Source organism: Melospiza melodia, chromosome 2 (genome assembly GCF_035770615.1).
Source record: "Melospiza melodia melodia isolate bMelMel2 chromosome 2, bMelMel2.pri, whole genome shotgun sequence".
Lineage (NCBI taxonomy): Eukaryota > Metazoa > Chordata > Aves > Passeriformes > Passerellidae > Melospiza > Melospiza melodia.
Window position 1 is genome coordinate 143508661 of NC_086195.1, and position 26808 is coordinate 143535468.

The 26808-nt window shown below is 56.1% G+C and overlaps 1 protein-coding gene across 1 annotated transcript in view; it reads left to right on the forward strand.

Annotated features, from left to right (window-relative positions):
- The window catches only part of SLCO2B1 (solute carrier organic anion transporter family member 2B1), a 28975-nt gene extending 3037 nt beyond the window's left edge, over window positions 1-25938 (forward strand). Inside the window, exons 2-15 of the mRNA XM_063150263.1 lie at window positions 3701-3778; window positions 7655-7792; window positions 7883-8045; window positions 9423-9650; window positions 10636-10734; window positions 11098-11228; window positions 15904-16012; window positions 19694-19858; window positions 20964-21156; window positions 22029-22185; window positions 23465-23625; window positions 24111-24175; window positions 25080-25200; window positions 25416-25938. Of these exons, the coding sequence (XP_063006333.1) occupies window positions 3710-3778; window positions 7655-7792; window positions 7883-8045; window positions 9423-9650; window positions 10636-10734; window positions 11098-11228; window positions 15904-16012; window positions 19694-19858; window positions 20964-21156; window positions 22029-22185; window positions 23465-23625; window positions 24111-24175; window positions 25080-25200; window positions 25416-25590 (1974 nt within the window). The 5' untranslated portion in view covers window positions 3701-3709 and the 3' untranslated portion in view covers window positions 25591-25938. The remainder of the gene's footprint in view (window positions 1-3700; window positions 3779-7654; window positions 7793-7882; window positions 8046-9422; window positions 9651-10635; window positions 10735-11097; window positions 11229-15903; window positions 16013-19693; window positions 19859-20963; window positions 21157-22028; window positions 22186-23464; window positions 23626-24110; window positions 24176-25079; window positions 25201-25415) is intronic.
- The last annotated feature ends 870 nt before the right edge of the window (window positions 25939-26808 follow it).

The following is a 26808-nucleotide window of genomic DNA, read 5'->3' on the forward strand; positions in this document are numbered from 1 at the left end:
CTGCTGGTCTCCCCACAGGAGCCTGGCAGCAGCAGGAGCCCCCTCAGCCCGGGTGCCAGGGACAGGCAGGCAGCTCGGGGGGCCTCAGCACACAGCACACACCTGGGGAGCAGGGTTCCATCATCCCCCAGCAGAGGGGCACCAGGGCAGGCTGAGCCTCTCCCTCACTGCCCGTGCTTGCACGTCATGTCTTCCAACACCAGCTTTCCTTGTGCCCCTAATTTTTAACCTCCAGCAATGCTTTCCTATTCTAATTTCTTGTAAGATTTCTGTCATCTGTGGCCCATTTCTCATTACACAGAGTCGCTGAGCTGGGCCCATCTCATTTCTCTTTCTTTTTGCCACGTGGTGCAAGGCAGGAGCAGCTCTTGGGCGCATCCCTGCATCCCTTGTTGTTCCCTGCCTTTTCCCATGCTGTGTGTCCACTGCTTTTCCCTTCTGTTGTGTTATAAAGCATCTCTGCACCCACATCTTCCAAGCCAGCTTCCCCTTTACCCCAGGCACATAAATACACAAATTACCCCCTCATAAATACACACCGTGACACCCTTCCAGCCTCCAGAGGCAGAGTTATTCAGCAGAAGGAAGACAGATTCTGGAATATTTGCTGGCATTTCCAGTGCCCTGCTGGGGTTTAATTTGCTCTCTTACATTGGCTGTTATTTACTCACGCTCTGCTGAGCCCAGCGTGTGCCTCTCCTTGCTCAGCCCAGGGAGCAGCTGCTGATGAAGGCTTTGGGAGTAGAAATGGCCCGGGGAATGGGACAGGGTGCTGAGCACCCAGCCCAGACCCTGCTGGCACAGCCAGGACCCTGCTGCAGCTCTGGGGCGTTTCTGCTGCCCTGGTGTCAAAGCAAGGCAGCCTGGGGACAAGTGGAGCATCTGAATCAGTGCCGCAAATGGTTTGGGAGATTGTCTCAGATATAGGCAGTGACAGGACAGGGAAAGCTTCCCACTGCCTGAGGGCAGGATGAGGTGGGATTTGGGGAGGGAATTCCTCCCTGTGGCCACCCCTGGATCCCTGGCAGTGTCCCAGGCCACGCTGGACAGGGCTGGCAGCAGCCTGGGGCAGTGGAAGGTTCCCTGCCATGGCAGGGCTGGCACTGAGTGGGCTTTAAGGTCCCTCCCAACCCAAGGGATCCTTCCCTGCACAGATGGGGGTCATTCCCAGCCTGCAGCTCCCTGCAGTCACTGTCCCCTGGGAGCAGAGGGGAGGAGCCAGGCAGGTGAGGCTGGCATTCCTGGCAGGATTTTAGTGGCATCACCTGGTGTGAGGCTAAGATCAGATCCCTGGGATTGCCATGCCAGGCCTTTCTGAGGGATGCACTGACCCAGGACAGAAGTGGGAAGAAAACTGGGCTTTGAGCACAAACCCTGCACCTGTAGCTGAAGGAATAACAGCAGCTGATGGATCTGCAACACTCTGAACAACCTTCCTTCCTTCCTTCCTTCCTTCCTTCCTTCCTTCCTTCCTTCCTTCCTTCCTTCCTTCCTTCCTTCCTTCCTTCCTTCCTTCCTTCCTTCCTTCCTTCCTTCCTTCCTTCCTTCCTTCCTTCCTTCCTTCCTTCCTTCCTTCCTTCCTTCCTTCCTTCCTTCCTTCCTTCCTTCCTTCCTTCCTTCCTTCCTTCCTTCCTTCCTTCCTTCCTTCCTTCCTTCCTTCCTTCCTTCCTTCCTTCCTTCCTTCCTTCCTTCCTTCCTTCCTTCCTTCCTTCCTTCCTTCCTTCCTTCCTTCCTTCCTTCCTTCCTTCCTTCCTTCCTTCCTTCCTTCCTTCCTTCCTTCCTTCCTTCCTTCCTTCCTTCCTTCCTTCCTTCCTTCCTTCCTTCCTTCCTTCCTTCCTTCCTTCCTTCCTTCCTTCCTTCCTTCTTTTTCTTTTTTTTATCAGTTAAGCCTTATCTCCCTCTTTATTTGATGTCCTCTCAGCAGGATCAAAGTCCTTTTCTGTTTCGTTTCCTTCCTAAGGGAGAGGAGCTGGGTGAGCTGGGCGGGATCTGAGGGCCGGGGTTTGTGCTCAGTTTGATCTGCTGGCACACCCTGGTGTTTGAGGTCTCTGCTGAGCACTGCCCGGGGCTCAGCCGCCCTCCCTCCTTCCTCCACACATGTAAAGGAGAGCTGGAAAGGATGACAGGGTGCATTCTGGATTTGTGGTTTGCAGGTCTAATGAAGGACAGAGACATTAGAGGACACGGAGCCTGCTTCCAGCTCCATGAGTGTTCCCATCCCTGGAAATCCAGGCTCCTTTGGGTTTCCTGCCGTTGCTGTTCCACCCTTTTCCTGCCCCCTGAGCACCCCAGGGGCAGCAGCAGCAGCAAGCTCGGGGCTGTCGATAATTGATCGGGGCTGGAGCCAGGCGGGTGCCTCTGCCCCAGCATTGCTCAGCTAGACCTCCAGGGGCCGGGCAGCTTTTCCTGCCTGCTTCCATCGAGGACCAAACCCGCTGTATTGATCCCGGCCTGCATTTGTTACAGCAGTCTCTCTCAGAAGGGGCTGAGGGCCGCAACCGCGTTCTGCAAAGGCGGCTGTGGCGCTCAGGACTCGTGCAGGTCCCCTCTGGAATTCACCTCTCAGGGTTTATGAGCGCCACAGCGCAGGCAGGCTCCTCCTGCGAGAAGTTACATCAAGCCCTGCATTTTGTTAATTAGTTTGAGGCTGCGGGTCCCCGCTCCTTTGCCTCTCATCACGGGGGAAATAGAATTACACACAACAATAATGGGAAGCCTTTCACCCCATTTGCTGCGGAGATGAAAACATCTATTAGAATGTGCTGAACAACAAGTTAAAGCCTAATGGCTCTAGCGTGCCTGGGAACAATGCAGCTTCCTGAGCAGGAAGCCTGGCCGCTGAAACCCAACAAAGACATCGCGGGTCCCTGGGGAGGAGGGAAGGACACCTGCGGGCAGGAGGGGCTGCCGGCTCCCCACGGGCTGGAATTCCATTGCACGGTCGCGTTTAGGTGGTGGCTGAGGATCCAGAAGCGAGCCTGGAGGGGTAATTCCAGGGGAGATGCGGGAACGCCGCGGTGGCAACGGGATGTGCAGGGATGCGGGGCTTTAATCCAGCAGTGCCCAGCACAGGGAGGGATGCGGGGCTTTAATCCAGCAGTGCCCAGCATGGAGAGGGATGGGAAGGGCTTGCTGAGCAAGGAGCTGCTGCCCCCGAGCCTGGACAGATCCCTCCAGAGGGATGCAGGGAGTCCTGGGCAGGGCAGGGCCAGGACTTTGCGTCTCCTTGAACTTGTGGGGTTCTGCAGCCCGTGGGATCCCTCCGGAAACCCATTTCTGCAGCCCACTGCTCCCCTTCGGTTCGCACTTGTCCAGGCAGCTGAGGAGCCTCTGGATGGCAGCACAGCCATCAGCTTTGCCAGCTGCCCTGGCAGAGTTTGCTGCCGGCAGCAGCCGAGGGTGCCCCATCACCCGGGCCGTTGATAAGGAGTCGCACCGACCCCAGAAGTGTTGCACAATGTTGTCCTTGGCCCTGCTGAGCAGCGTTTCACCTCGCAGCCTCTGGGGTTGCACATTTCGCAGGCTGCCTTGTGGCTGTGCAGAATCCAAGCGCCCCGAGCAAAGGGAAGGCAGGAACAACCGGTGCCTGCCGGGGAGACCCGTGTGCCGCTGTGGGGGTGTTTGGCAGGGCTTTGCCTGCTGGGCAGGGGGGAGCTGAGGCCCGGCCAGGAGCATTGTGCTGATGATTTATCCCCGACAGGCCGACAGCATGACGGGGAGCAGCCGGCCCGACGCGGCCCGCAGCAGGCTCTGCAGGAGCCCCTTTCTCAGCATCAAGGTAAACACCCCCTGCCTCCCCAGCACCCCCTCGGCTCCCCGCGCTGGAAACAGCAGCTCAGCCCCCTGCAGAGGGCACTGGGAGGATTTATGGGCACCAGCTGTGCTTGGGAAAAGGCCCCTGGCTTTCCCAGGGTACAGGTGCCTTTGGTGTGGAGGTGTCTCCATTCCACAGCCAGTGGTGGGGCAGTGATGTTTCAGTGCAGGTTTGACTCCCAGCTCCTCCAGAGAGTCACGGGATGGGATGGGATGGGATGGGATGGGATGGGATGGGATGGGATGGGATGGGATGGGATGGGATGGGATGGGATGGGATGGGATGGGATGGGATGGGATGGGGTGGGATGGGATGGGGTGGGATGGGATGGGATGGGATGGGATGGGATGGGATGGGATGGGATGGGATGGGATGGGATGGGATGGGATGGGATGGGATGGGATGGGGTGGGATGGGATGGGATGGCTTGGAGGGACCTTAAAGCCCATCCAGTGCAACCCCTGCCATGGCAGGGACACCTTCCCCCATCCCAGGCTGCTCCAAGCCCTGTCCAACCTGGACTCTTCCAGGGGCAGCCACAGCTGCTCTGGGCACCCTGTGCAGGGAACAATTCCTGCCCAAGAGCCCATCTAGCCCTGGCTCTGTCAGTGTGAAGCCTTCCTTCTAAGTCCTGGGTCCTCCTGGGTTTGGTGCAAGCCCAGGCCCACCATGTGAGGGCTTGAGGAGCTCTGCAGGACCACAGGCTGCACGTGGAATGCTTCCCTGTGTCTTGCAGCATCTGCTTCGTTCCCTTCTGGCTCAATAATTCCCTGTTACCAGTAGTGGCACCCTATCACAGTGCATTACAACATTCAGGGTAGCTGGAAGCCAATTACCTGGCTCATTAGGGAGTCTCACCAGGCCAGAGTGCACAACATGACAGTTGGACTTAAAGGCTCAAGACTTCTCTGTCCCTTTTGTGGGCAAGATTTGGGGTTTTGAGGGTTTTTCTACAAATGCTGGTGCATTTACTCACCCTCCTTCTGGGGCAGGAGCCAAGTGAGTCACTGAGGCAGAGCCTGCACAGAGGCTGGAGACACAGAGCATGGCCTGGGGCTCTTGCCCAGTCCTCTTTCAGCCAATTCAGCTGTTTTTTATCTGCTGGGCTTTGCTTGGTTCTTCTTTACTCCCCAGCAAGGTTATCTCTACAAATATGGCCCTGCTGATTTTTCCATGAGGAGATATTTTAAAGAGTTCAAAGACTGAAGCCTTGAGGGGCAAAGCCAGCAGAATCAAGTTGTATTTTGCTGTACCTGTGAAGGTAGATCCCAAAATCCCAGACTGGTTTGGGCTGGGGGGACCTTACAGACCCTCCTGTCACAAGCCCTGCCACGGGCAGATGTGGAGGAAGCCCTTGTCACCAAGAGCACAGTTGTCCTCAGCACAGGATGTTTTCCCCTTTTCTCCTGGGCTTATTTTTCAAGAAGTCAGGCCACCCTGTCCGGTTTCTAAATGACTTCCTCAGAGAACAAAACTTGCAGCCCAGGGTTTGAATGGCTCTTGCAGAGCCACAGAACCATTGCACAATGTGGTTGGATGTGTTTGAAGTGGCTGGAGGACCAAAAATCACAGCACTGCAGTTTTTATGGGTATTTATATCTCCAGAGAGCGTGTCACAAAAACCACGACCACATGTCCAAATGCAGCTGAGGGACATAACCAAGACCTGCCCTGCTTGGCTTCAAGGAGCACTGTGATTTAGATGGGATATTGGGAAGGAATTGCTCCCTGGGAGGGTGGGGAGGCCCCGGATGCCTGGCAGTGCCCAAGGCCACCTGGATGGGACTGGCACAGTGGGAGTGTCCCTGCCATGGCAGGGGTGGCACCGGATGGGATTTATGCCCCTCCCAGCCACAGGCCCAGCCAAACTGGTTCCAGCTTTTCCTCCCAGAGCCGTTTGCCATGAGCTCAGCCCAGTGTGCCTGTGCCACGTGCTGAGGCACAAACCCTCCCTGAAAACAGCCCCAGAACGTCCCAGGCACGAGGAGGGAGCGTGGTGGGGACGTGCTGCTGTCAGCTGGGAGCCCTCGCAGCAGAGTTTGCTGCCAAGCTGCTCCATCCACCCTGCAAACACGGGCAGCCCTTGGAAAAGGGCCTTTTCCACACCACCAGGAGTGGAACTACTGCTGTTTCATTCCCAGCTCTGTGATTGACTGGCTGCCTAGGATGGAGGGTGTTTCTCTGTTCCCTTGCACATGTGGGGTGGGAGCAGCAGTGGTTTGGGTTCTCTGAGCTGTTTAATTCCATGGGTTAAGGGAAGCCTTTACAAGCACACCTCAGCCCTGGGGCTGCTCCTGGTGTCCATGGTGTGTCCTGCTGCCGGAGAAAAGCCCTTGGGAAAAGCCTGGTGTCTGCCAGTCCAGGTCACCTGCTGGGCACCACATCAGTCCCACGAGTCCAGCAGATCCAAAGGCCAGGCAAAGGCTGCTCTTTCTTTTCCTGACAGAAAATGGATGGCTGAGAGCAAAGAGTCCCTGGAGGCAGGACTGGGGTCATTGCCCAAGCCACTGCAGGGCCATCTCTCCTAAAATACCAGATTGCCAATGCACTTTGAGCTGCAGAGGATGCAGGGCAGTGCTGGGCAGCTCTGTAAACCCCTGCAGTTCCAGGATCTGGATGCTCGGGGGGCTGTGTGCTGTGGATGCCTGCAATGAACAGATCTGGTTTCAGCCTTTCCCTCTGAAGCGGTGTGCTCAGGAAGCAGAGCCTGGTCACGGGCAGTGACTGGGAGGAACACAGGAGTTCAGCAAAGCTGACTGGGGACGCTTTCCTTTGGCTGGGTGACACTTCCCCAGCCCGGACACGTTGCAGCCCTCAGTGGTGACATGAGCCTGGAAGGGGGGGTCCTGGATGCTGTCCTGGTGTGCAGTGACCTCAGCCCAGCCCTGCCATTCCCAGGGGTTTGACCTTCCCCCTCTCTGTGCTGGGGCTGCTGCCTTGGCTGTCAGAGCAGCCCAGTTTGGCAGTGACCTCACTGAGGCCTGGATCAGAACGAGATGCAGCAGAAATCCAGAAATCCAGGCCAGACTCAGCAGTTTCTCCATGGTGGGAGCTGCTGCAAAACACACAGAGCAGGAGCAGTGCCCCAGGGTTTGGGCACCAGCCCAGGCTGAGGGCAGCAGCTCTGGAAGGAGCCAGGGCAGCCAGCCTGTCCCACAGGGAGATGGGTGGGCCGTGTCCTGAGGGTGCGGGACTGTTTGGGATGGATATCTGAGCTCCTTCGGGGGCTGGAGGGGTGCCTGGCAGAGCCACTAGGCACCAGGAGGGAGGTGGCTGCAGTCTGGAAGTGGAATAGAGCCATGACGTTTTCCAAAGGAGATGTGTTTTACATCTAGGGCTTTGTGAGAGGGAAAGGAAGGCAGCCTGAATTCTTGTCCCTGGCCTGCTGACTTTCTCCAGAGGAGTTGTTTGTTGGTGTGTTTGGCAGGGCTCGTTCCTGTCCCAGAAAAGCTCCCAGCACTGGGATGGCTGTCTGCCCCTGGGTGTTGTGCAACCTCCCTTCTGCTGCTGCATCCGAGGGACTGGGCCAACACAAACAGGGATCATCCCAGCTGAAGCCATGTGTTTGTCCAAAGCCACTTCTCAGCTAGGAAATTACAGCCTCCTTGCAGATACTGACCCTGCTGTGACCTTTGGCAGGGGTCAATTCCGTGGTTCTGGCCTGACCTCAGGAGATTTCACTGCTGGCAGAGCAGGGGTGATATTTCCAGGGCTTGTGGTCAGAGGTTTAAGTTGGATAATGGTGCCTTTCTGGGGGGGATGCAGTTGGTTGTGCTGCAGCTCTGGGTGACCCTGCAGCTCTGGGTGACCCTGCTGGGGCTTCCATCTCTGTGTTGGCAGTTCTTTGTGTTCTGCCACGGGCTGCTGCAGCTCTCCCAGCTCCTGGTCTCGGGCTACCTGAAGAGCTCCATCTCCACCATCGAGCGCCGCTACGGCCTCTCCAGCCAGACCTCGGGGCTGCTGGCCTCCTTCAACGAGGTGAGCGTGTCCCCAGCCGTGTCCCCGTGCCCCCGGGCACTGTCCCCGTGCTGCCCTGCCCGGGGACACAGCGCTGCTCTGTCCCTGCAGGTTGGGAACACGCTGCTGATCGTCTTTGTCAGCTACCTGGGCAGCCGCGTGCACCGGCCGCGCCTCATCGGCTGCGGGGCCCTGCTGGTGTCCCTGGCCGGCTTCCTCATGGCCCTGCCACACTTCCTCACGGGGCCCTACGAGTACGACCGCTCCGTGGCCAGTGAGTGCTCAGCAACCTGCCCTGGGCCCTGGGACACCAGGAGCACATAGCAGAGTGACAGGATGGTTCGCGTGGAAAACACCGTAAAGATCATCTCGTTCCAGCCCTGCCACGGGAGGGACACCTTCCACCAGCCCAGGGGTCCAGGGGCAGCCACAGCTTCCCTGGCAGGCACCCTCACAGGGAGCAATTCCTTCCCAACATCCCACCTATCCCTGCCCCCTGGCAGTGGGAGCTGTTGTGAAATGCCCTTCCTACCAGGCACGGGGAGCTCCAAGCTGTTGGCTTGTCCTCAGGAAATTTTATTTTTCTGAGAATGAAATCATCCCAGCCCTGAGAGGCAACAGCTCCTGGTGGAAAGCAGAGCCAGGGGGATGTGGGAACCATGGGAAAGGGCAGGAAAACAATCAAAATGCAGGCTGTCCTCTGATTCCCCTTGTTTGCTGCACATCCAGCCTCACCTGCCTTCCCTGGTCTAGCTGGGCTGTCCTTGAGGTTTTAGACCCCACTGGAATATCAGCCTCCCTTGAGAAAGGGTTTAAATCACTCATGTAGGGAACAGGATGGCGTGGGTTTGGGATTTTCTCCCTAAGGAAAATGAAGGGATGGGAACAGAAAGAAAGGAGAAAACAAGTAACTCACTACCTCCCCAGTTCCTGCCATGAAGTTCCAGCAAACCTTCTAGAAACCTCCACTGAACAGCTTTTGTTTGGCTCACCAGAGGGAGAGCAGCTGGTTCAGGCAACTGCAGACACCAAAGGAAGGCTGAATAGGTGAACCATTGCTGGCTGCAGGCAGGGGCCAGCTGCAACCCCAGCTTGGAAACACTGAGTTGGTGTTTCAGCAGTGCTGCTGCAGGTGGGCTAGAGTCCAAGCACTTGGAGTTCCCCAGGATCTGGGGCATAACCATGGAAATCCTGCTGCCAGCACCCCCTTGCCCGGGGTTCTGAGGAAGATGAGGATGCTAGAATCAGCCCTTTCCTCTTCTGAGAAAAACGAGCTCTCATTTCCTGGGTAGCTGCTCACAAACTCTGCAGGTTTGCTCAGTTACCTGTATTGGGCGGTCTGTCAAAGGTTCTGGGAGTGACCTTTGATGGAGGAAAAGTCTTGAAGGCTTTCCTGGCTCATGATCCTGTCTCTGTAAACACCAGTGCAGTGATCTTTGCACTTGTTTGTGTTTTCTTTCACCTGCCATCTAAGACCAGGATAAGGATAAGACAAGGAGCGAGATAAGGACGTGGAGCTGCTGGAGCAGATCCAGAGCTGGGGGTGTTCTCCTGGGAAAGGCTGCAGGGAGAGCTCAGAGCCTTCCAGTGCTAAATGAAGAAGTCCTTCCTGCAGACCCAGCTCCTCAGAGCTGTCCCCTTGTCACCTCAGGCACCTTCAGCAACACCACGGACCTGTGCCAGCCCGGGGCCCCGGGCGCTGGGGCCAACCTGAGCGATGCCAGCTGCCCTCCCCACGGCTCCAGGGAGAACCACGAGGTGCTGCTGGTGATGTTCGTGGCCCAGGCCCTGCTGGGCATCGGCGGCGTGCCCATCCAGCCCTTTGGCATCTCCTACATCGATGACTTCGCCAGCCACAGGAACTCCCCCCTCTACCTGGGTGAGGCTGCTCCTGGGCTGGGATAATGGGCATTAATGAGGGCAGGGTTCATTACAGCCCCTCTGCTCTGCCCACGGCCAGGAAGGATTCCGCAGGAAGGGTTTATATGCTTCGGGCTTGGGCAGGCAGCAGGAGAGCTGGGAAACGCCATTTGGGGCTGAAGCTGGGGGTTTTGGCCTGAGGATGGCAAAAACTCCATATCCTCCTCCAAAGAGGTTTCAGGAAGGACCAGAGGGACAGTCTGATCTCTGTGTTCACAAGTGGCAGCTGTAGGTTTAAGGGGCAGCAGTGGGGACCCTGTTTAGCTGCCAGCAAAGCCAAAAAAACTAAACCAAACCAAACAAACCAAAGAAAGCAGTATTAACCACCTGGGAGAGGGGAGGGTACCCTTCAGCAGAGGGGCTGTTGGAGAGCAGCTTGGGCACAGGCCCACAGGGATGTCCCAGCACGGTGGGATGGACAAGGTGGTCCTTGCAGCTCCTTCCAGTTTTCCCAGCTGCTACCTGTGACAGCCTTGAACTGAATGGAGCAGCAAAGGTAGATCAAAAGCAGGTCATTACTGCTGAAAAAAGGAAGCACAGCATCAAGTTTTGTTCTGGTAGATGATCCAAACCTCTCACATGTAAGGTAGGAGTTGAATGTTACATGTGTGGATTTCTTTTATCAGCAATTCACAGAGAAGAGTTCACTGATAACTTTTATCTCCTTCACCTTGTAAAAGTTGGTGTTCCCTGGATTACTGATGCCAAGGGGCACCTCCTGTTCCTGGGAGGCTGAGTGTCAGGAGAGGTCTGAGCCAAAGGGAATTCCACGTGGGAAAGGAAGGTGGGGAGCACGGGGCAGGTTACTCCTGGAGATGGGAAAGCTGCCAGGGAAATGGGCTGTGCTGGAGGCAGGTGCAGCAGAGCCTGGTCCCACCCTGAGGCCCCTGTGTCCCCCAGGTCCCTTTCCCAGGCTGAGCCCTCCCTGCTCTCGTGCCCCACAGGAATCCTGTTCTCCCTGACGGTCGTGGGGCCGGGGGTGGCCTTCATGCTGGGCTCTGCCATGCTCAGGTTCTACGTGGACATCGACAAAGTCACCTCAGGTGAGGCACCGCGAGTCCTGGCACAGCTTCTGGAGCAGGGGTGTTCCAGCCTCCTGGGGGTTCTCTGTGTCAGTGGGGCAGAGTGGGCATCCAGCACATCCCTGTGCCTGCTGTCTCCATCCAGAGGGGCTCTTTGGACGCCCTGGGGGCAGCAATGAAATGGGGCAGAGACCATGAAATGTGATTTAGTGGTGGGATGAGCAGGACAAATGCTGCCCAGGCCCCAGGACTGATGGTCCCAGGGCTGGGAGCCACCACCTTGGGGCTGGTTGGTGCTGGGGGTGGCAGGGGCCAGCCTTTGGCGCGCTGGGTCCCTGCTTTGTGCCGGCACTGGTCTGATGCCCCTCTCCTCTCCTCCTGCAGCTGAGGTGCAGCTCACCAACAAGGACCCGCGCTGGGTGGGGGCCTGGTGGCTCGGCTTCCTGGTGGCCGCCAGCCTGGTGGCCCTGTGCGCCCTGCCATACTTCTTCTTCCCACGGGAAATGCCCAAAGAGGTAGGAGAGGTTCTGCACACACACATACACCTCGGTAGGGCTGAAATGTCTGCCTCAGGAACCAGAACCACTGAGAGTCCTGTGCCTTGGCGAGGATGCAGTCCCAGACTCTCATGTTTACCAGAGGTTTGCCAGGGGAGGCAAAGGGCACCGGCTTTGTCCATCCTGGCAGCTTTTGTCCAGGAGAAATCACTACCTTTGGAGGGGGAATTGAAATTCCATCAGTGGGCTCCTGGCAGATGAGGACAGCTCTTCTACAGCAGAGCTGGGGAGCAGGGCAGGGAGTATCTGAGCAGTCCAGAGCGGCTCCCCAGGGCCTGACACGGCCCAGGAGCATCCCAAGCGTCCCGGCTGTGCGTGGCAGCGCCTTGGGAGCAGCAGAGCAGAACGAGCTGTGCTGGCAGAGGAGCTGTTTCTGAGGGCTGGCATGTGGCTGGAGCTGCTGGGACACGCTCAGGAGGTGAAGCTGTGCTCCTCTTGGCCGTGCTGGAGGTGGTGTCAGTGCCCTCCACGTGTGCTGCGCCTCGAGACAGCGTCGAAACCTCCCTGTCTGAACAAGTCTGTGCAGAGCAATCCTTCATTTCTTCTGACACTGCCTGAGTCTCCACAGGAATCAGTGCAGACTGGGGGTTTTCTGACCTGTTCTGCCAGCTCAGCTTGGGGGTGTAGTGATTTATTGCTGCTGACCTGAGCTGTGAGGTGATGGGGTGCCCTGTGCATGGCAGGAGGGGGTGACCCCAAATGCAGCATGCCTGATTGCTCCTCCTGCAGCCTGGGCTGCTCTCAGGCCTTGGGAAAGGTTTGGGCCAGCAGGCTGGAGGCTCATCTTAGGGAAAAGTTCTTCATTAGGGCTGATGGGAATATTAATTTGATAAACGCCTCTCGAGAGCAGATAATGCACTTCCAGCTAACACAGCTGCACTTACTGGCAAGTGCTGCACTCTGGAAGGGTTTAAGGGGGAGCAGGCTATTGATTTTAAAAGGAGCAGGAAGATCTCACCCTGCTCTGCTGGCTGGGATCTGTAGGGAGCATCCCACATGGCTGAGCACCCACGTGTCCCTCTGCAGCATGCGAATTTCTTGAATTCTTGGATTTCCCCCATTTTTGCATCTCCCTCAGAAAGCTCTTGGAATCTGCTGACGGCTAAAAATAATAGCAGGAAAAGTGAGTAAATAGCCAAATTCTGCCCTCCTTGCAGAAGGGGAGGCACTGGGGCAGCCACACCTGTACCATGGGGTATCAGCACTAGCGAGGAGCCCTGCCTAAAGAAATTCAAATAAAAAGCTCTGCAGAAAGTTTGCCACGTGCTGTTCTGGGTAACACGTGTGGGCTACAGGAGCTCACACTCCAAGCTGTGCTGGAAATGGGTGTTTTCCTGTGTGTGTGTGCTGTCCTGCCCACAGCACATCCCTTCAGGCACAGCCTGGCAAAGCTCATCTCTGAGGAGCTCCTGCAGCCCCAGCTGGGATCCCACTGGTGCCCACCCTCCCCAGTGGGCACTGCAGCGAACACTGGGTGTCACTGAGCCCTCTGTGCCTCTGGGGACCGAGCTGCCTCCTCCCACCAGCCGAGACACATCCACATGTTTTATTCCACGCTGCAGCTTCACCTTTTCCTGATGAATGCTTCCTTTGAAGTCCCTGGAATGGCTGGTGTTAACATTAATGATAGTGTGGGGCTGCTCTTTTGATCTTTTTCTCCTAAATTAGTCGCTCCAAACCCAGAACATTTTTATTTCTCTGCTTTGCTGCTTGTCTGTGGGTTTCTAGCACCAAAGTATCCTGAGTGATCCTCTTGAGGGCTGACCATGGCAAAGCCATGATGTTGTCATGATCTCAGGAAGGGGATGAGAGGATGAGGCTCTTATACTGGACAAACTGGTTTCAGTCAGCAGCAGCTTTTTCCCCAGTAATTCCAGTTTAATCCTGCCTCCATGGGCCCAGACCATTCCTTGGAGTTGTGTCCTGTTCCTGTGAGGAACTCCCAGCACTCTCCAGTTGCTGTGTGCCCACAGTTTAGCTCATGCTTTGCCATCTGCTCGTGTTGCTGCATCCCGAGGCAGGCAGCAGTGTTGTCACAATATTCCAAAATTCCTGGCACACGGGCTCTGCCTATCCTGCAGCTCTGAGGGTGACACAAAAAGGGACTGAAAGGGGCAAAGCTGCTCTCAGAGACAAAACAGACACTTCCAGGGCACGGTCTGAGGAACAAAGAGGGCCAAGTGGCAGGACAGGCTGCAGGAATCCTGCTCTCCACAGCTGGACTTTCCCCAGGGAGCTCTAAAGGCAGGCACAAACAGCAGCTAAAAATAATCCTCCCTTGTGGTGGGAGCAAGGTGCCCCTCAGCTGGTTATTTTAGCACTCCTGGAAATAGGGTCCCTGGAGGGACCCACACCTGCTGGAAGAGGCATAATGAGGTGTTTGTAGGGAGCCTGACCTTGTCAAAAGGAAAATAACTCTTTCCCAAGCAGTGAGGCTTTACACTTTGTTTGTCTAATATGAAAATAACTTCTCTGACCTTACTTTTCAGCGAGCTGGGAGTGCCAGGTTCTGTTCACAGCCAGAGGGAAACTCTGCAGAAACCTCAAAATAAACAAAGAGAACCTGTCTGTCACAGAGCAGGTCATTTATCCCTGTTTCCAGGGGTGCATTTGGATCAAGCCAGCCTGCTGGCACCTCTGGCTGCCCTTCTCACAGGTGCAGAGCAGGTGGGGAGAGCAGGAGCTGCCAGGGAAAGCTGCTTTAATTTTGCTCTCCTGCAGAGCCCTGCTCAGCCATGCCCGGGTTTATGCCAGTCTGTGCAGGGAGATGGGGGATTTTCCCAGGCCAAGGGCAGGCTGGGGATGCTGTTCCCAATGCAGAGTGTGAGGCAGCTTCATTCTCCTTCCCCAGAAGCCTGTCTGCCTCCTCCAGCCCCCTGAGGGTGGCAGTGATGCCAGTGGACTCATGGAATCATGGCATGGTTGGGTTACAGGGACCCTAAAGCCACCCCTGCCATGGACAGGGACACCTCCCTCTGTCCCTGGGGGCCCCAAGCCCCAGTGTCCAACCTGGACACTTCAGGGGTCCAGGGGCAGATAAAAATGCAGATAAAATCTGATTGCAGAACCGTGAGATGCAACGAGTGGCAGCGAGGAGCTGAGTCCTTTAAGGATTCATCCAGGGAGATCCAAGTGTGGGGGCATTTTGCAAGCTGAGTTTGTTTCTCCTTGGCAAGATGCTGGGGCGGGGCTGAGCAGCCAGTTCGTGTTACTGCACCTTCCAGCTCCAGCCTGACAAATTTCTGCTGTGACAATGCCAAAATCCCCCGTGGCAGAGGCACAGCATCCTCCTCAGGGCTTGGGCATCTCTGATGGTGCAGCAGCACCATTCCAGCATCATCCACAGCAAGCAGGCAGGATTCCTGCTTTTCCTTCTGCCCCTGCTTTCCTTCAGCCCACAGGAATGTGTTTCCTGATCCTTTCAGACAGCTAAACAGCCTGCCAGGGCCAAGGCAGCACAGGGAGAGGAGCTGCCCCCCTCTGTGAGGGCTTTGCTCCGTGTGCACGCAGCTGAGGCACGGAAACGTGCCCTGCGAGGGTCACACACAGGGACAGGGACATCCCAGCCTGGGGGACTGGGGGGAGCTGGGGGGAGCTGCCTTTTGTCTGGACGTGCAGACTGTTGACTCTCACAAGTACAAACAGCTGGAAGCTGAGGAAGGAGCAGCTTGAATGTATTTTTGGAAAACGCTGCAGTTTCAGAGCAGAGAAGAGCCCCTGTGAGGCAGTTGAAAAGTGAAAGGGGTTTTATCTTTGCATTTGAAAAATGTATGAATGCCTGAGCTGCAGCAATTCAAAACAGGAAAGGAGTTCATTGCCTCTGCCCTCAAAGAGGGCAGGTGGCAGCCCCAGCACAGACACTGTGACCTCGCTGCTGTTTAATGAGCACTCTCATCTCAGAGCAGAGGTTTCAGCCCAAGAGCTGCCGTTTCCTCCTGTCCATTACAGCTCTCTAATTGCTGCTCAATGAACTCATTTGCCCAGCTCGGGTCAGGGCTGCTGAGCTGATGGGGTGGCAGAGCTGTAAACACTCTGTGGCTTCCCCTGAAACCTCTCTGCCCCGAGCCCTGCCAGGCACAGCAGCACAGCTCCTGTCAGTGCCAGTGTCCCAGCGGCTGCAGTGACATCCCAGCCTGCTCCTGGGGCTCCCCTGCAGCTCCTTTGGGGTCAGCACACACCCAGCAGTGCTCCTTTGGGGTCAGAACACACCCAGCAGTGCTCCTTTGGGGTCAGCACACACCCAGCAGTGCTCCTTTGGGGTCAGAACACACCCCACACCCAGCAGTGCCCCTTTGGGATCAGAACACACCTAGCAGTGCCCCTTTGGGGTCAGAACACACCCAGCAGTGCCCCTTTGGGGTCAGAACACACCCAGCAGTGCCCCTTTGGGATCAGAACACACCCAGCAGTGCCCCTTTGGGGTCAGCACACACCCAGCAGTGCTCCTTTGGGGTCAGAACACACCCAGCAGTGCCCCTTTGGCTTTCTGTGCCCTGGTGTGGGCAGGGAGCACAGCTGGACACCACAGGGGTGGCCATGCTGGGCTGCTGTGTGTCAGGTCCGGGAGAGAAAGGCCAGGGCAGGGGAAGCTGTGGCATGGCGTGTGCAGTGACAGCCTCTGGTGTGTCCCCAGGTGGTGAGAGGGGAGGACAGAGGCAGCAAGAAGAAGGAGGACATGCTGAGCCAGCTCAGGCCGGGGTCCCAGCACACGGAGAGCCTCTCCCTGATGGAGTTCATCAGACGTAAGTGAGCCAGCCCCCTGCACAGACAGCAGCTCCCACTGGGCCGTGCCAGGGCTGCGGTGCTGCCAGGGAGCAGGGATGCTCCCCTGGGCTCAGCCCAGCCCCTGGATCGGCGCCTTAGGCTCAGGGCTGGCTTTAAGCCCTCTGCTCCCTGCCCACCCTGCCCTGCTGCACCTCCTGCCAGCCAAAGCACCTGGCCTTGGTCACTCTGAGTGTCACATTCCTTCCCTGGCAGTGCCCCAGGCCGAGCTGGACGGGGCTTGGAGCAACCCGGCACAGTGAAAGGTGTCCCTGCCATGGCAGGGTTGGGATGGGATAGGCTTTAAGGTCCCTTCCAACCCAAATCCTTCTGTGACTCTGTGATCTATGGCTCATGTGGGCAGTGGGAATCAGAGGCCAAAGTCTCACCAGAGCCCAAATGCAGGCAGGAAGGAGGGGTGCTGGCTGTGGGGCTGGAGCAGAGCTGTGGGAAGGGACAGAGCCCTTCAGTCAGAGGGGTCTGGGGCCTGCTCAGGCCATGGAATCAGGAATCGGTCCCACAGCAGCACTGGCAACTTCTCCTCCCCAAAAATCCTCATCAGACTCCCTCCTGCAAGGCTGGAGATGCTGTCCAAGGCAGGCCGACCCTGTCCCGCTGAGGGTGGCCAGCACTGCCTGGGGCCAGGGTCTGGGCACTTAAAACCCATAAGGAGATCTGAACCCAGTGCAATTAAATTGTTTGGAAATGAGTGGGCTCTTTATGCTGAAGGGGATCGGCTGGGCTTCAGTCCGTGGAGGCATCTGCTAGTGCTTGGGAAGTTTGGGTTTTTTAAATACTCTGCACTTTGGCAGCCACTTAAGAACAGTGACCCTCTGAAGACACTCCGTGTCAGCTTCCTCCATATTTCCCAACTATTATCCCATCAATTTATGGCGAATTCTCCGTGTTCTGAAGGTCAGTGCAGGGCAGGCTCAGCCAGGCAGGCGTGGGCAGGCTTTCCTCCTGCTTGCTGTCAGCCTAATGCTCAATTAGAAGAGGCACTCGGGGGTTCCTTCCCTCCCTGACCCTGTGGCACTGTCATTTAGAAACCCATGTGCTGGGAGAGGCTGCGTGGGAGCAGATTGATGGTGCTCAGATGGGATTTTCACACCAACCCTCTACTCTGTGCCTCCCAAACACGAATCAAAATGAGCTCCCTGCTCCGGCTGCAGCTTTGGTGCGGGGCTGGAATCAGCGTTGCTGTGTCAGGGCTGTGCTAATAAATCCATTATTTCTCAGGATTTATCCCCCAAAGCCCAGCTCTGAAATAAATGAAGTGTCTGGTTTATGTCAGGAGAGCAGCCTTGCTGAAATCACTGGGATCTCTCATACAAAACTCTTTTTAGAGCCAGGAATGGGGTGGCAGGTAGTGTGTGATGGGGACCTGGGACAATCTGGGTGAAGCCCAATGACTTCAGGGCTGGCTCATCTGCAAGTCACTGGAAAGACAATTTCCTTCCCATTTCACCACTCTCCTGCTGGTTTTGTTTCCTCTCTCTTTTTCTCTTTTAACTATTATTTTCTGCATTATAATATATTAAAGCAGCCTTTGGAGATGAGATTCTCCAGCCTGCATCTCCTTGGAAGTGCCCCAGGCCAGGCTGGACGAGGCTGGGAGCACACTGGGGCAGTGGAAGGTGTCCCTGCCATGGCAGGGGTGGCACTGGATTGGCTTTGAGGTCCCTCCCAACCCAAACCATTTCATCACTGTGGAGAAGGAAACCCTTTTGCCGTGTCTTCTGTTGCTTTGGGGATACCCAGAGAGCAAAATCACTCCTGTGGTAATTCCTGCCACGTCCTGCAAGCAGAGCAAGGGTGGGCTGGAACTCATCCATCCCTGGGCAGACTGTGAGGGGCAGCTGCAGAGCCCCGGAGGCTCTGTCGGGGCAGGGAGGGCTTTGCCAGCCCAGCAGCAGCACCAGGACGGGGCTGCGTGCAGGGTGAGGGTCAGACCAGGCTCTGGGGATGCTCCAAGCACTGGGGATGTTCCAAGCCCATCATGGAGCTCTCTCTGGACTCAGAGCTGGGCACTGATTTGGCCCTGGCACAGACACTCTGTGTGGCACCAGCTTACACCCTGCTCCTCACACTCACAAACTCCTCCCAAATTCCTCCTGCTGCAGCATCAGGTCTTCCTGCAGTAATGGAAAATGTAGGATTTAGCTTGCCTGAAGTCATTTCCATTGCTAATTTCCAGGCTTCTGTTGGAAACACCTGGGAGGATGTGCAGATTCTGCTGCACATACTGGGAATTAGCCCATTGAAGGTGATCTTCAAAGCAATTGGAGCGCTGCACTCGTGACTCGTTTGTTTCCCTTATGGTCCCCAAAGGCAGTTTCAAGGATGTTTTTTGTTTATTATTTTAAAGTTTCCACTTGTTTTCCCTGTCTGCCCAGCTGCTTCTCCGGAGCTGTGAGGAGGATCCAATTAGGGATTGCAGAGGGTGGAAATCTTGAAGTGGAGACCTTCTCAGCTTTTCACCTCTGATTTGGGGTGACAGAAGGCTTAATTACAAAGATCAGAGACCTCCAGGGAAAAGGAGTTTTTGGTGGAAGATCCTCCACAAAAGGCTGGATTGGCTCTCAGGAGATTTTTCAGCCAGCAAGCTGAGGTTTCCCATCTGCAGCATGGCTAAGGAATTTGGGGAATACTCTTCAAAAATCAGGACCTGTAGTGGTACTTGAGAGCAAAACCATCTCCCTCTGTGGGTTGACAGTGGTGTAATGCAGCTCCTTCCCTCCCTGCTGCCTGCCAGCCTGCAGAGGGTCAGCGTTCCAGGGTCCTTGTCCATGCTGGTATGCCTGGGCCCCTCCAAGGACTTGCTTTTGTAGCTCCCTATGATTTTTGGCTGCTTGCCTGACCTGAGGGCAGAGTGCTGAGCTGGAAGGGGAGCTGGGGACGTGGGGGACCCCACTGCACCCTCAGAGAGTCCTTTTGCTCTTCACAGAAGATTTAGGACAGCCAAAACCCGTCCCCATCTGGGGCCAGCTCCCAGACAAGCCCCAGGGAGATGTCCCCAGCACCGCTTTGCTGGAGCAGATAGAAAGATTGTCCCTCTTGTTTGTCAGTGCTGAGAATTAGCACCATTAATTGATGGCAGTCCTCTGCATTAATCCTCGCTGCTAATTCCTTATCTCTGCTCCAGCATATTGGCTGCCCTGGCCCTCATCTGGGACACTCATCAGCAGTTTGTTTGGAAGTTGCCCTTTGCTGCCAGCCCGAGCAGGGGGAGGCACAGGGGGAGCAGCAGCAGAGCAGAGAGGGGCTCTGGGCTGTGCAGGGAGGGGACATCGCTCCAGCAGGGACAGTGGCAGCTCCCAGCTGGCAGCACGGGGCACTCCCTGTGCTCAGCAGGCTGCGCACCTCTCCTGCTCAAGGGTTCAGCCCTGGGGCAGTTTGCTGGAGTGTTCCTTGGCTCTTATCAAAAATTGCGCTTTTCGCTTTTCATTTGTTCATTGAAACTGAAAGGACACTGAAATTGCCACCGCAGCAAACAAATAAATTAACTTGTAATGACTACCCATTACTTTTGTGTTTGTTTTAGCAGCAGCCCTGCCAGAAAGCTGCAGGGAGAGGGGTGGAACGAGATGAGCTTTGCAGTGCCCTCCAACCCCAACTCTCCTGTGGCTCCCTGATCAGAATTTTGCTCCCTGTCCTTTCAGGTTTCCCCGTGGTGCTGCTGAGGAACCTGAGGCACCCCGTGTACCTGCTGGTGGTGCTGGCTCAGGTCAACCTCTCTGCCATGGTGGCTGGCTTGGCAACCTTCATGGGCAAGTTCCTGGAGAGGCAGTTCTCCCTCACAGCCTCCCTGGCCAACATGATCATTGGTAAGTGCTGCTGAGCTCTGGATTCCTTAAAAAACCATATAGAAATTGGGAAGAGTTCCTCTGGAGTAAAGCCTCCCTCTCAGAGAGTTCAGTCATCCTGCCACAGAAGTGTTTAAAACACGTTTTTGACCAAACAGCACCTCAGGGAAAGAGGCCTCTGAGGTGTGGGACAGATAAATCAGAACAAAATGAGCAGAACAGGCTGGCAGAGCCAGGGCTGAATGCAGCAGGAAGGTTAAATGCTGAAGCAGTGCTGTCCTGCCCTGAGGTGCCAGCTGAGCTGTTCCCAGCCTTGATTTACCCTCTGCATTCAAGTCAGCACCGTGTTCCATGGATGAATTTATCTGGCCTTTGTTCCCACCGCTGAGTCTCGCTTGGCCTTTTCCTTGCAGATCAAAAAGTTTTCTGTAGCTGGAAATTCCTTCCTTGCGTGGGCATTGAGGGGCTGAAAGCAACCTCCCTGTGCATTCTCAGCTGAATTAAACACTTTGCGTGTCTCTAGATGAACTTTGGTCTCCCCAAAAAATGGGGGGTTTTATGTAAATGGGATTTTATGGAAATGGGGGTTTACAAGGGTGACCACAGAAATGGGCACAACCCTACCCTGCACAGAAATTAAACACCCTCCTCAGGCTGATTTGGTGCTTCTTCCTGTCCACACTGAAAAATCACATTTTGCTGGGTGAGGCACAGCTTTCCACTGCTCCTGACAGCTTCCACCCATGGATCCACAAGGCAGCCAGCTTGCTGTGGGATCCTTTTGAAAAGCAGCTTTTTTGTAGCATTACTGCACCAATCCCTACAAAAACCTTGGTCCCTTCTGAGCCACCTGTGCTGAAAAATAGCAACCCAACAGCAAATCCTCTGGGCCTTTGCTGTGAGAAGGGACAGGCACAGAGCAGAGATGGAGAACAAGGTACAGTGACAGGACTAAGGGGGTGGGTTTAGACTGGGTGTTAGGAGGGAATTGTTCCCTGTGACTGCCCCTGCATCCCTGGAAGTGCCCAAGAACAGGTTGGATGGGCTTGGAGCAGCCCGGAAGGTGGAAGGGGATGGGACAGGGTGGTGCTGGAGGTTCCCTGACTGCATGCCTGCCTTTCCCCAGGTGCTGTGAACATCCCCGGGGCCATGGTGGGGATCGTGGTGGGCGGTGCCATCCTGAAGCGGTTCCAGATGTCCCTGAGGCAGTGCAGTGCCCTGTGTGTGCTGGGCATGCTGCTCTGCCTGCTCACCGCCTTTCCCCTGCTCTTCCTGGGCTGCCCCACGCAGAAGGTGGCCGGTGTCACCCACTGGGACAGGTACCTCAGCTCCTGGGCTGGGCACGGGGCATCCAGGCTGGGCACACCCCAGCCACACTCCCTGGGGGTGGGAGCCAGGCAGAATCCCCAGAAATGGTTTGTTCCCTCAGGAGAGGCAGCCAGTGGAGGTAAACTAAAATCTGATTTTGCTGTGTCCTCAGGTTTAGGGCAGAAAATGTACAGCTCATCTTTGTGACTTATCCACACATGGTGGAGTCATTTCAGCTTTATCTCCTATGGGTTAAAACCTTTTTAACAGCAGGGTTTTAGGAGCAGGGTTACAAGAGTTCCAGCAGTGAGATTTCCTACTGAGGAGCAAGCGTGCAACCCGAAGTAAACATGGTTTTGGCACAAACAGCACAAGTTTTCATCTTGGAAAGCGTGATGGATGAATAATTCAGGCAGGGGCCAGGCCTGGGATCACACCGTGTAAGCTGTGACAGCTAAATGTGGGCAGGAGCTCCTTGTGTGCCCTGGAGGCCGGATCCAGGTCTCTGAATTCCCTGTTCAGTGTCCTGTGGTCCCTGCCCTCAGGGGGAACCTCGCTCTCTCCTACAGTGTGGTGTTGTAAGAACCCCAAAGGCCAGGTTTGGGACCAAGAATGAGGGCAGTGGGTGGTTGGGAAGCTTTGCCAGGCAGAGCAGAGGTTTGGGGTGATGGTGGGAGCAGTAGGTGGCTGTGGTGCCCAGCTGTGGTTGGGAAGCTTTGCCAGGCAGAGCAGAGGTTTGGGGTGATGGTGGGATTCCCATGGGGAAGGGCTCCTTGTGCAATCGGGTGGGTTTTGCTGACCCCAGCACACACACAGTGGTGTTTCTCTGTGAGATGCACGCGGGTGATGCCCCGTGCCTGCATTAACCCTTTCCTGGCCCCAGCTCTGGCTCTGGCCACCACGCCATGGCGTGCAACGCGCGGTGCCGCTGCCCCGAGCGCGGCTTCAACCCCGTGTGCGGCCCCGACGGCGTGGAGTACGCGTCCCCCTGCTCTGCTGGCTGCAGCGGCCTGGCCCTGCGCCCCGACGGCTCCGTGCTGGTGAGTCACGGCTGGCCCTGCCGGCCCTCCGGGCTGCCCTGAGTGTCTGCGGGACAGGGGAGGGCAGTGCGGGGCCTTGCTTGTTCTGCTGCTGCCCTGCTGCTGCGCACAGTGCAGCTCAGCAGACCCACCTGAGGAAACCTCTGCCACTCCAAGCCCGACCTGCAGGTCGTTAGCAGCCCATGTAGGATGAGTGGCTTTCCCTGCACTCTTGGCACAGGCTGTGATGGCAGCAGGGAGCTGTCTGGGCGGTTTGCAGCAGCGTTTTGTTAATTAGCGGCGCTTCGTTTTGATAACACTTGTGCTTTCCGCCAGACTCAGTCCCAAACGTGCTTTCCTGCACCCCCACGCCTGCCTCTTGTACAGCAGACCCTTTCCAACTGCTTTTCTCCTCCTCAGCCATGCCTCTCTTCCAGCCCTCACCTTCTTAGAAATTTTACACTTTTCTTACCATTTTCAGCAGTACAGGGACCTGTGGCACTCATTGCCTGCTGCCTTCCCTGTCCCAGGGTTTCCAGGAACCCTCCCAGCTTACAGAAAACCCTGCAATTGTGTGCCCAGCTTTGCTGCAGCCCTCCCAGAGGGCACCACGTAAGCTTGGATGTAGGAACAAGGTTTTGGGGGACCCCAAGCTGCCCCTGCCTCTGGGATCACTCTTATGCAAACTGCCACCCCCTAACAACCAAAAGATTGTACTCATTTTATTTAAAGGTCTCTTAAAAAAAAAAAAAAAAAAAACCAAAAAAAAAAAAACCAAAAAAAAAAAAACAACACAGAGGTTTCTTGTTTGAAACAGATAAAAAAGAGATAATGTGACTAAGAAATAGAGAAATGGAGAATTTCCTCATCCACCACCCCAAGGCATCTTTTCTTTGCTATGAGGCTGTGCTAGTTATTTATGAGCCTCTCTCAAAGGTGAGGTTACACATGTTTGATTAAACACTCCCTGAGCTGTGGCTGCAGCTCTGCCCGGGATGCAGGGGGTCACAGCAGGACAGGGCCTGGCACAGGTGGCACAGCCAGGAATTCCCTCCCAAAATCCCATCCATCCCTGCCCTCTGCAAAGCCATTCCCTGTGTCCTGTCCCTCATCCCCAGTCCCTCTCCAGCTCTGCTGGAGCCCTGCACGTGTCTCTGAGCTCTCCCCGAAGTAGTGAGTGCTAATTGCTGCTAATTATTCCCAGACAAACCTTACCTGCTCTCCTTGGCTCTGTCAGCTGGCAGCGTTCCCTTCCACCTCTGGAAGCAGCCTGTGGACATGGTGTGTCTCCTCTTTGCAGAACTACACGGGCTGCAGCTGCGTCGGGGCGGCGGGCGCTGCCAGGCCAGGCCCCTGTGGCACCGGCTGCTCCCACCTCTTCGTGCCCTTCGTGGTGCTCTCCTGCCTGGCTGGCATCCTGGCCAGCACCTCCCACACGCCCTCCTTCATGCTCATCCTCAGGTGGGCACGGCTTGGGCACCTCCTGGGCAGGCACAGGGGGCGTGCAGAGCGGGTCTGTGCGGCAGGGGGAAGGATTTCACCAGCTGCGGGACTGGGGGCTAAACCAGCCCTGGATGGGAGTTACACCAGCCCTTAGATTGCAGGTGGCAGCAGGATGGAGCCAGCCAAGATGGGCGCCCAGGCTGGTGGGGCTGGTGCCCAGCATGAGGCAGAGGGGAAAGCCATGGGGGAATCTCTGTCTTAGTCTGTCAATGATACTTCCAAGCTCTTCTGGGCCAGGCAGGGTTTTCAGGCCAGGAAAAGGCCATGGTGTTCAGCCCTAATGAATGAACCCTCATCAGCTTTGGTGATGTGAATGGGAACTCCCTGGGATCCTTGGAGGCTGGGTTGAAGGATGAGTGTGTGGGCGGGGTGCTGTGCCAGGGAGGGAAGCATCCATCCTGGAGGGATTGCCAGAGGGCATTTTGTTCCATTTTATTTTTCAGGAGCATCCAGCCTGAAGACAAATCATTTGCTGTCGGCATACAGTTCATGCTGCTGAGAGTTTTAGGTAAATTGAAATGTGTTAAAATACCTTCCTGGAAAATAATGGCAGCTCTTGGAGAGGGCTTTCCCAGGGCAGGAAAGGATGCTGCCCTGCAGGGTCTGGGGGCACATGGTGAGGTGAGACAAGGCAGCTCCAAGGGCTCCATCCCCGGTCCCTGGGGCCGTGGTTTGGGGTGGCTGTAGCCCCTGGGGCCATATTTTTGGGGGCATTTGTGGCCTTTGGGACCTGTTTTTGGGGTGGCTGTGACCCCCGTGGCTGTAGTTCAGCCTGTGGCCCCTGGAGCCTGTTTTCAGGGTGGCTGTGGCCCCTGAGGCCTGGTTTCGGGGTGGCTGTGGCCTCCGCAGCTGTGGTTCAGCCTGTGGGCCCTGGGGCCTATTTTCAGGGTGGTTTTAGGGGTGCTTTGTTTTTGGGGTGGCTATAGCCCCTGAGGCCTGTTTTTGGGGTGACTATAGCCCTTGAGGCCTGTTTTTGGGGTGGCTATAGCCCTTGAGGCCTGTTTTTGGGGTGGCGGTAGTACCTGAGGCTGTGGCTCGGCCTGTGGCCCCTGGGGGCTGTTTCCGGGGTGGCTGTGGGCCCCTGAGGGCTGTTTCTGGGGTGGCTGTGGGCCCCTGAGGGCTGTTTCTGGGGTGGCTGTGGTCCCTGAGGGCTGTTTCTGGGGTGCCTGTGGCCCCTGAGGGCTGTTTCTGGGGTGCCTGTGGCCCCTGAGGGCTGTTTCTGGGGTGCCTGTGGGCCCCGGGTCCAGGGTTCGGGCTGTGGCCTCTGGGGCCATGGCTGGGGCTGTTGCCCCCAGTGCCATGGTTTTGAGGTGTCTGTGGCCCCGGTACCTGTTTTGAGGTGTCTGTGGCCCCGGTACCTGTTTTGGGGTGTGTGAGGGCAGGGGAGGCCAGTCTGACTGTTGCTGTTGCAGCGTGGATGCCGGGCCCGGTGCTGTACGGCAGCGCCATCGACACCACCTGCGTGCTGTGGGAGAGGCGCTGCGAGCGCAGGGCAGCCTGCAGATACTATGACAATACCCTCTTCAGGCACAGGTAGGGACACAGGGACAGCGGGATAAGCCCTGTGCCGAGCACCCGGAGCACCCAGGGACGCTCCCCTGCCCCTCACCATGGAGGGTGACTCCAGGACAGCTCCGTGCTCTGGGGCAGAGCCCATGCCTGGAACAGCCTCCCCAGAGTGCCAGGGTGCTGCTTGGAGCTCTCGGGAGCATCCCCACTGCCCTGACCCGTTGTGTCTGTGCCCACAGGTACCTGGGGCTGCAGTTCTTCTTCGAGGTGGGCGCCTTCCTGTGCTTCGTGGCCGTGTATGTGATCCTCAGGAAGCAGGAGAGGGAAGCCAGCCAGGCAGAGGAGACGAAGGCAGAGCCAGAGAAGGAGAAACTGGCGGCAAAGTCCACAAAGAGCCCAGAATCCAAAGTGTGATGGCAAAATGTGGATTGTGGTCCGTGCTGGTGAGGCCAAGCTGTGCTTGGAGTGATGGACCCAGGGCTGCTTCCTGCTGTCCTGGATGGGATGGACTCTGCCTGCACTGCATGGATCCATCCACACATTGTTCTCCTCCTCACGAGTGCAGCTTGCTCCTTCACATGGATTAGTCCTCACTCTTTAGCCTATGGACTCTGCAGCCTCCTGGGTTTGTGTCCCACAAAGCAGTTTTTCCTGCTGACTGTCTCAGTGGTGCCAGCACTGAGCAGAAGCCATAAACATGAAGGGTTTTGTGGAGTGGGTTTTTTAAAATAAATCATTTTTAATAAATGGTTTTGTACTGAATCTGCAGATCTCTGTGACTGATGTTTATAATTCTTACTTTCTGTGTTATCAGCACTCATTTTCTGATGGTCAGTGCTTGAAGCATGTGGGAGTTCAGGTGCATTCCTGGTTTTGCAGTTTGAGAAGGGTTTTTCCCAGGGTTGCAGGATCAGAGGATGAGGTTGGAGCCCTCTCCAGACTGGGTAGAGCTTGTGGCTAAACCATCTGAGCCCAGCAGTAGCCAGCCCTGGGCTCCCTGAAGGGGGCTCTGTCTGTAATTATGGGGTGGAAGTCCAGCCTAGCCCTATTTTGGTTCAGCTGCCTCTGTTTCCTGCATTCTTCCATCCTGGGGTTCCTTCCCACCCAGGAGTGAATTGTGTTACCCAGCCACAGCACTGGGGAGCTTTGTCATCTTTGGCTCCAGGATGGAATTTAGTAGAGAAAACAAAACTTGTAAGTTCAACCCAAATATGCAGAAAAGAAATACACAGAGGGGAGCATTCACTGTCTGCTGCCACCCTGGCAGATATCCCCTGGGAAGGGAGCAGGCCTGTGGTGAAGTGACTGTATTTAGCTGTTTGCCCAAACTGTTTGCCCAGCCATTCTGAGGGACCCAGTTACCTCAGTGCAGACTGGGAGGGTGACTGGAATTTTTTAGGGGTTTGGGTTGGGGTTTTTTTCCTATTTTTGTGCAGTGCCTTGTGTTCACTGAGCTGAGAGTTTACAGCCCTGTTCAAGAAGCGATGTCTGGCTTCAGAGAAGGTTCTGGAAGGCAGAGGAGTGCATGGACATTGCAGGGGTGTAGGTGCAGCCACCCAGGGAAGGACAAGTAGCATTTGCTGACCTTTACAAAGCCAAACCAGTAGAGTTTTGCTCTATCCTCTTTTCCAA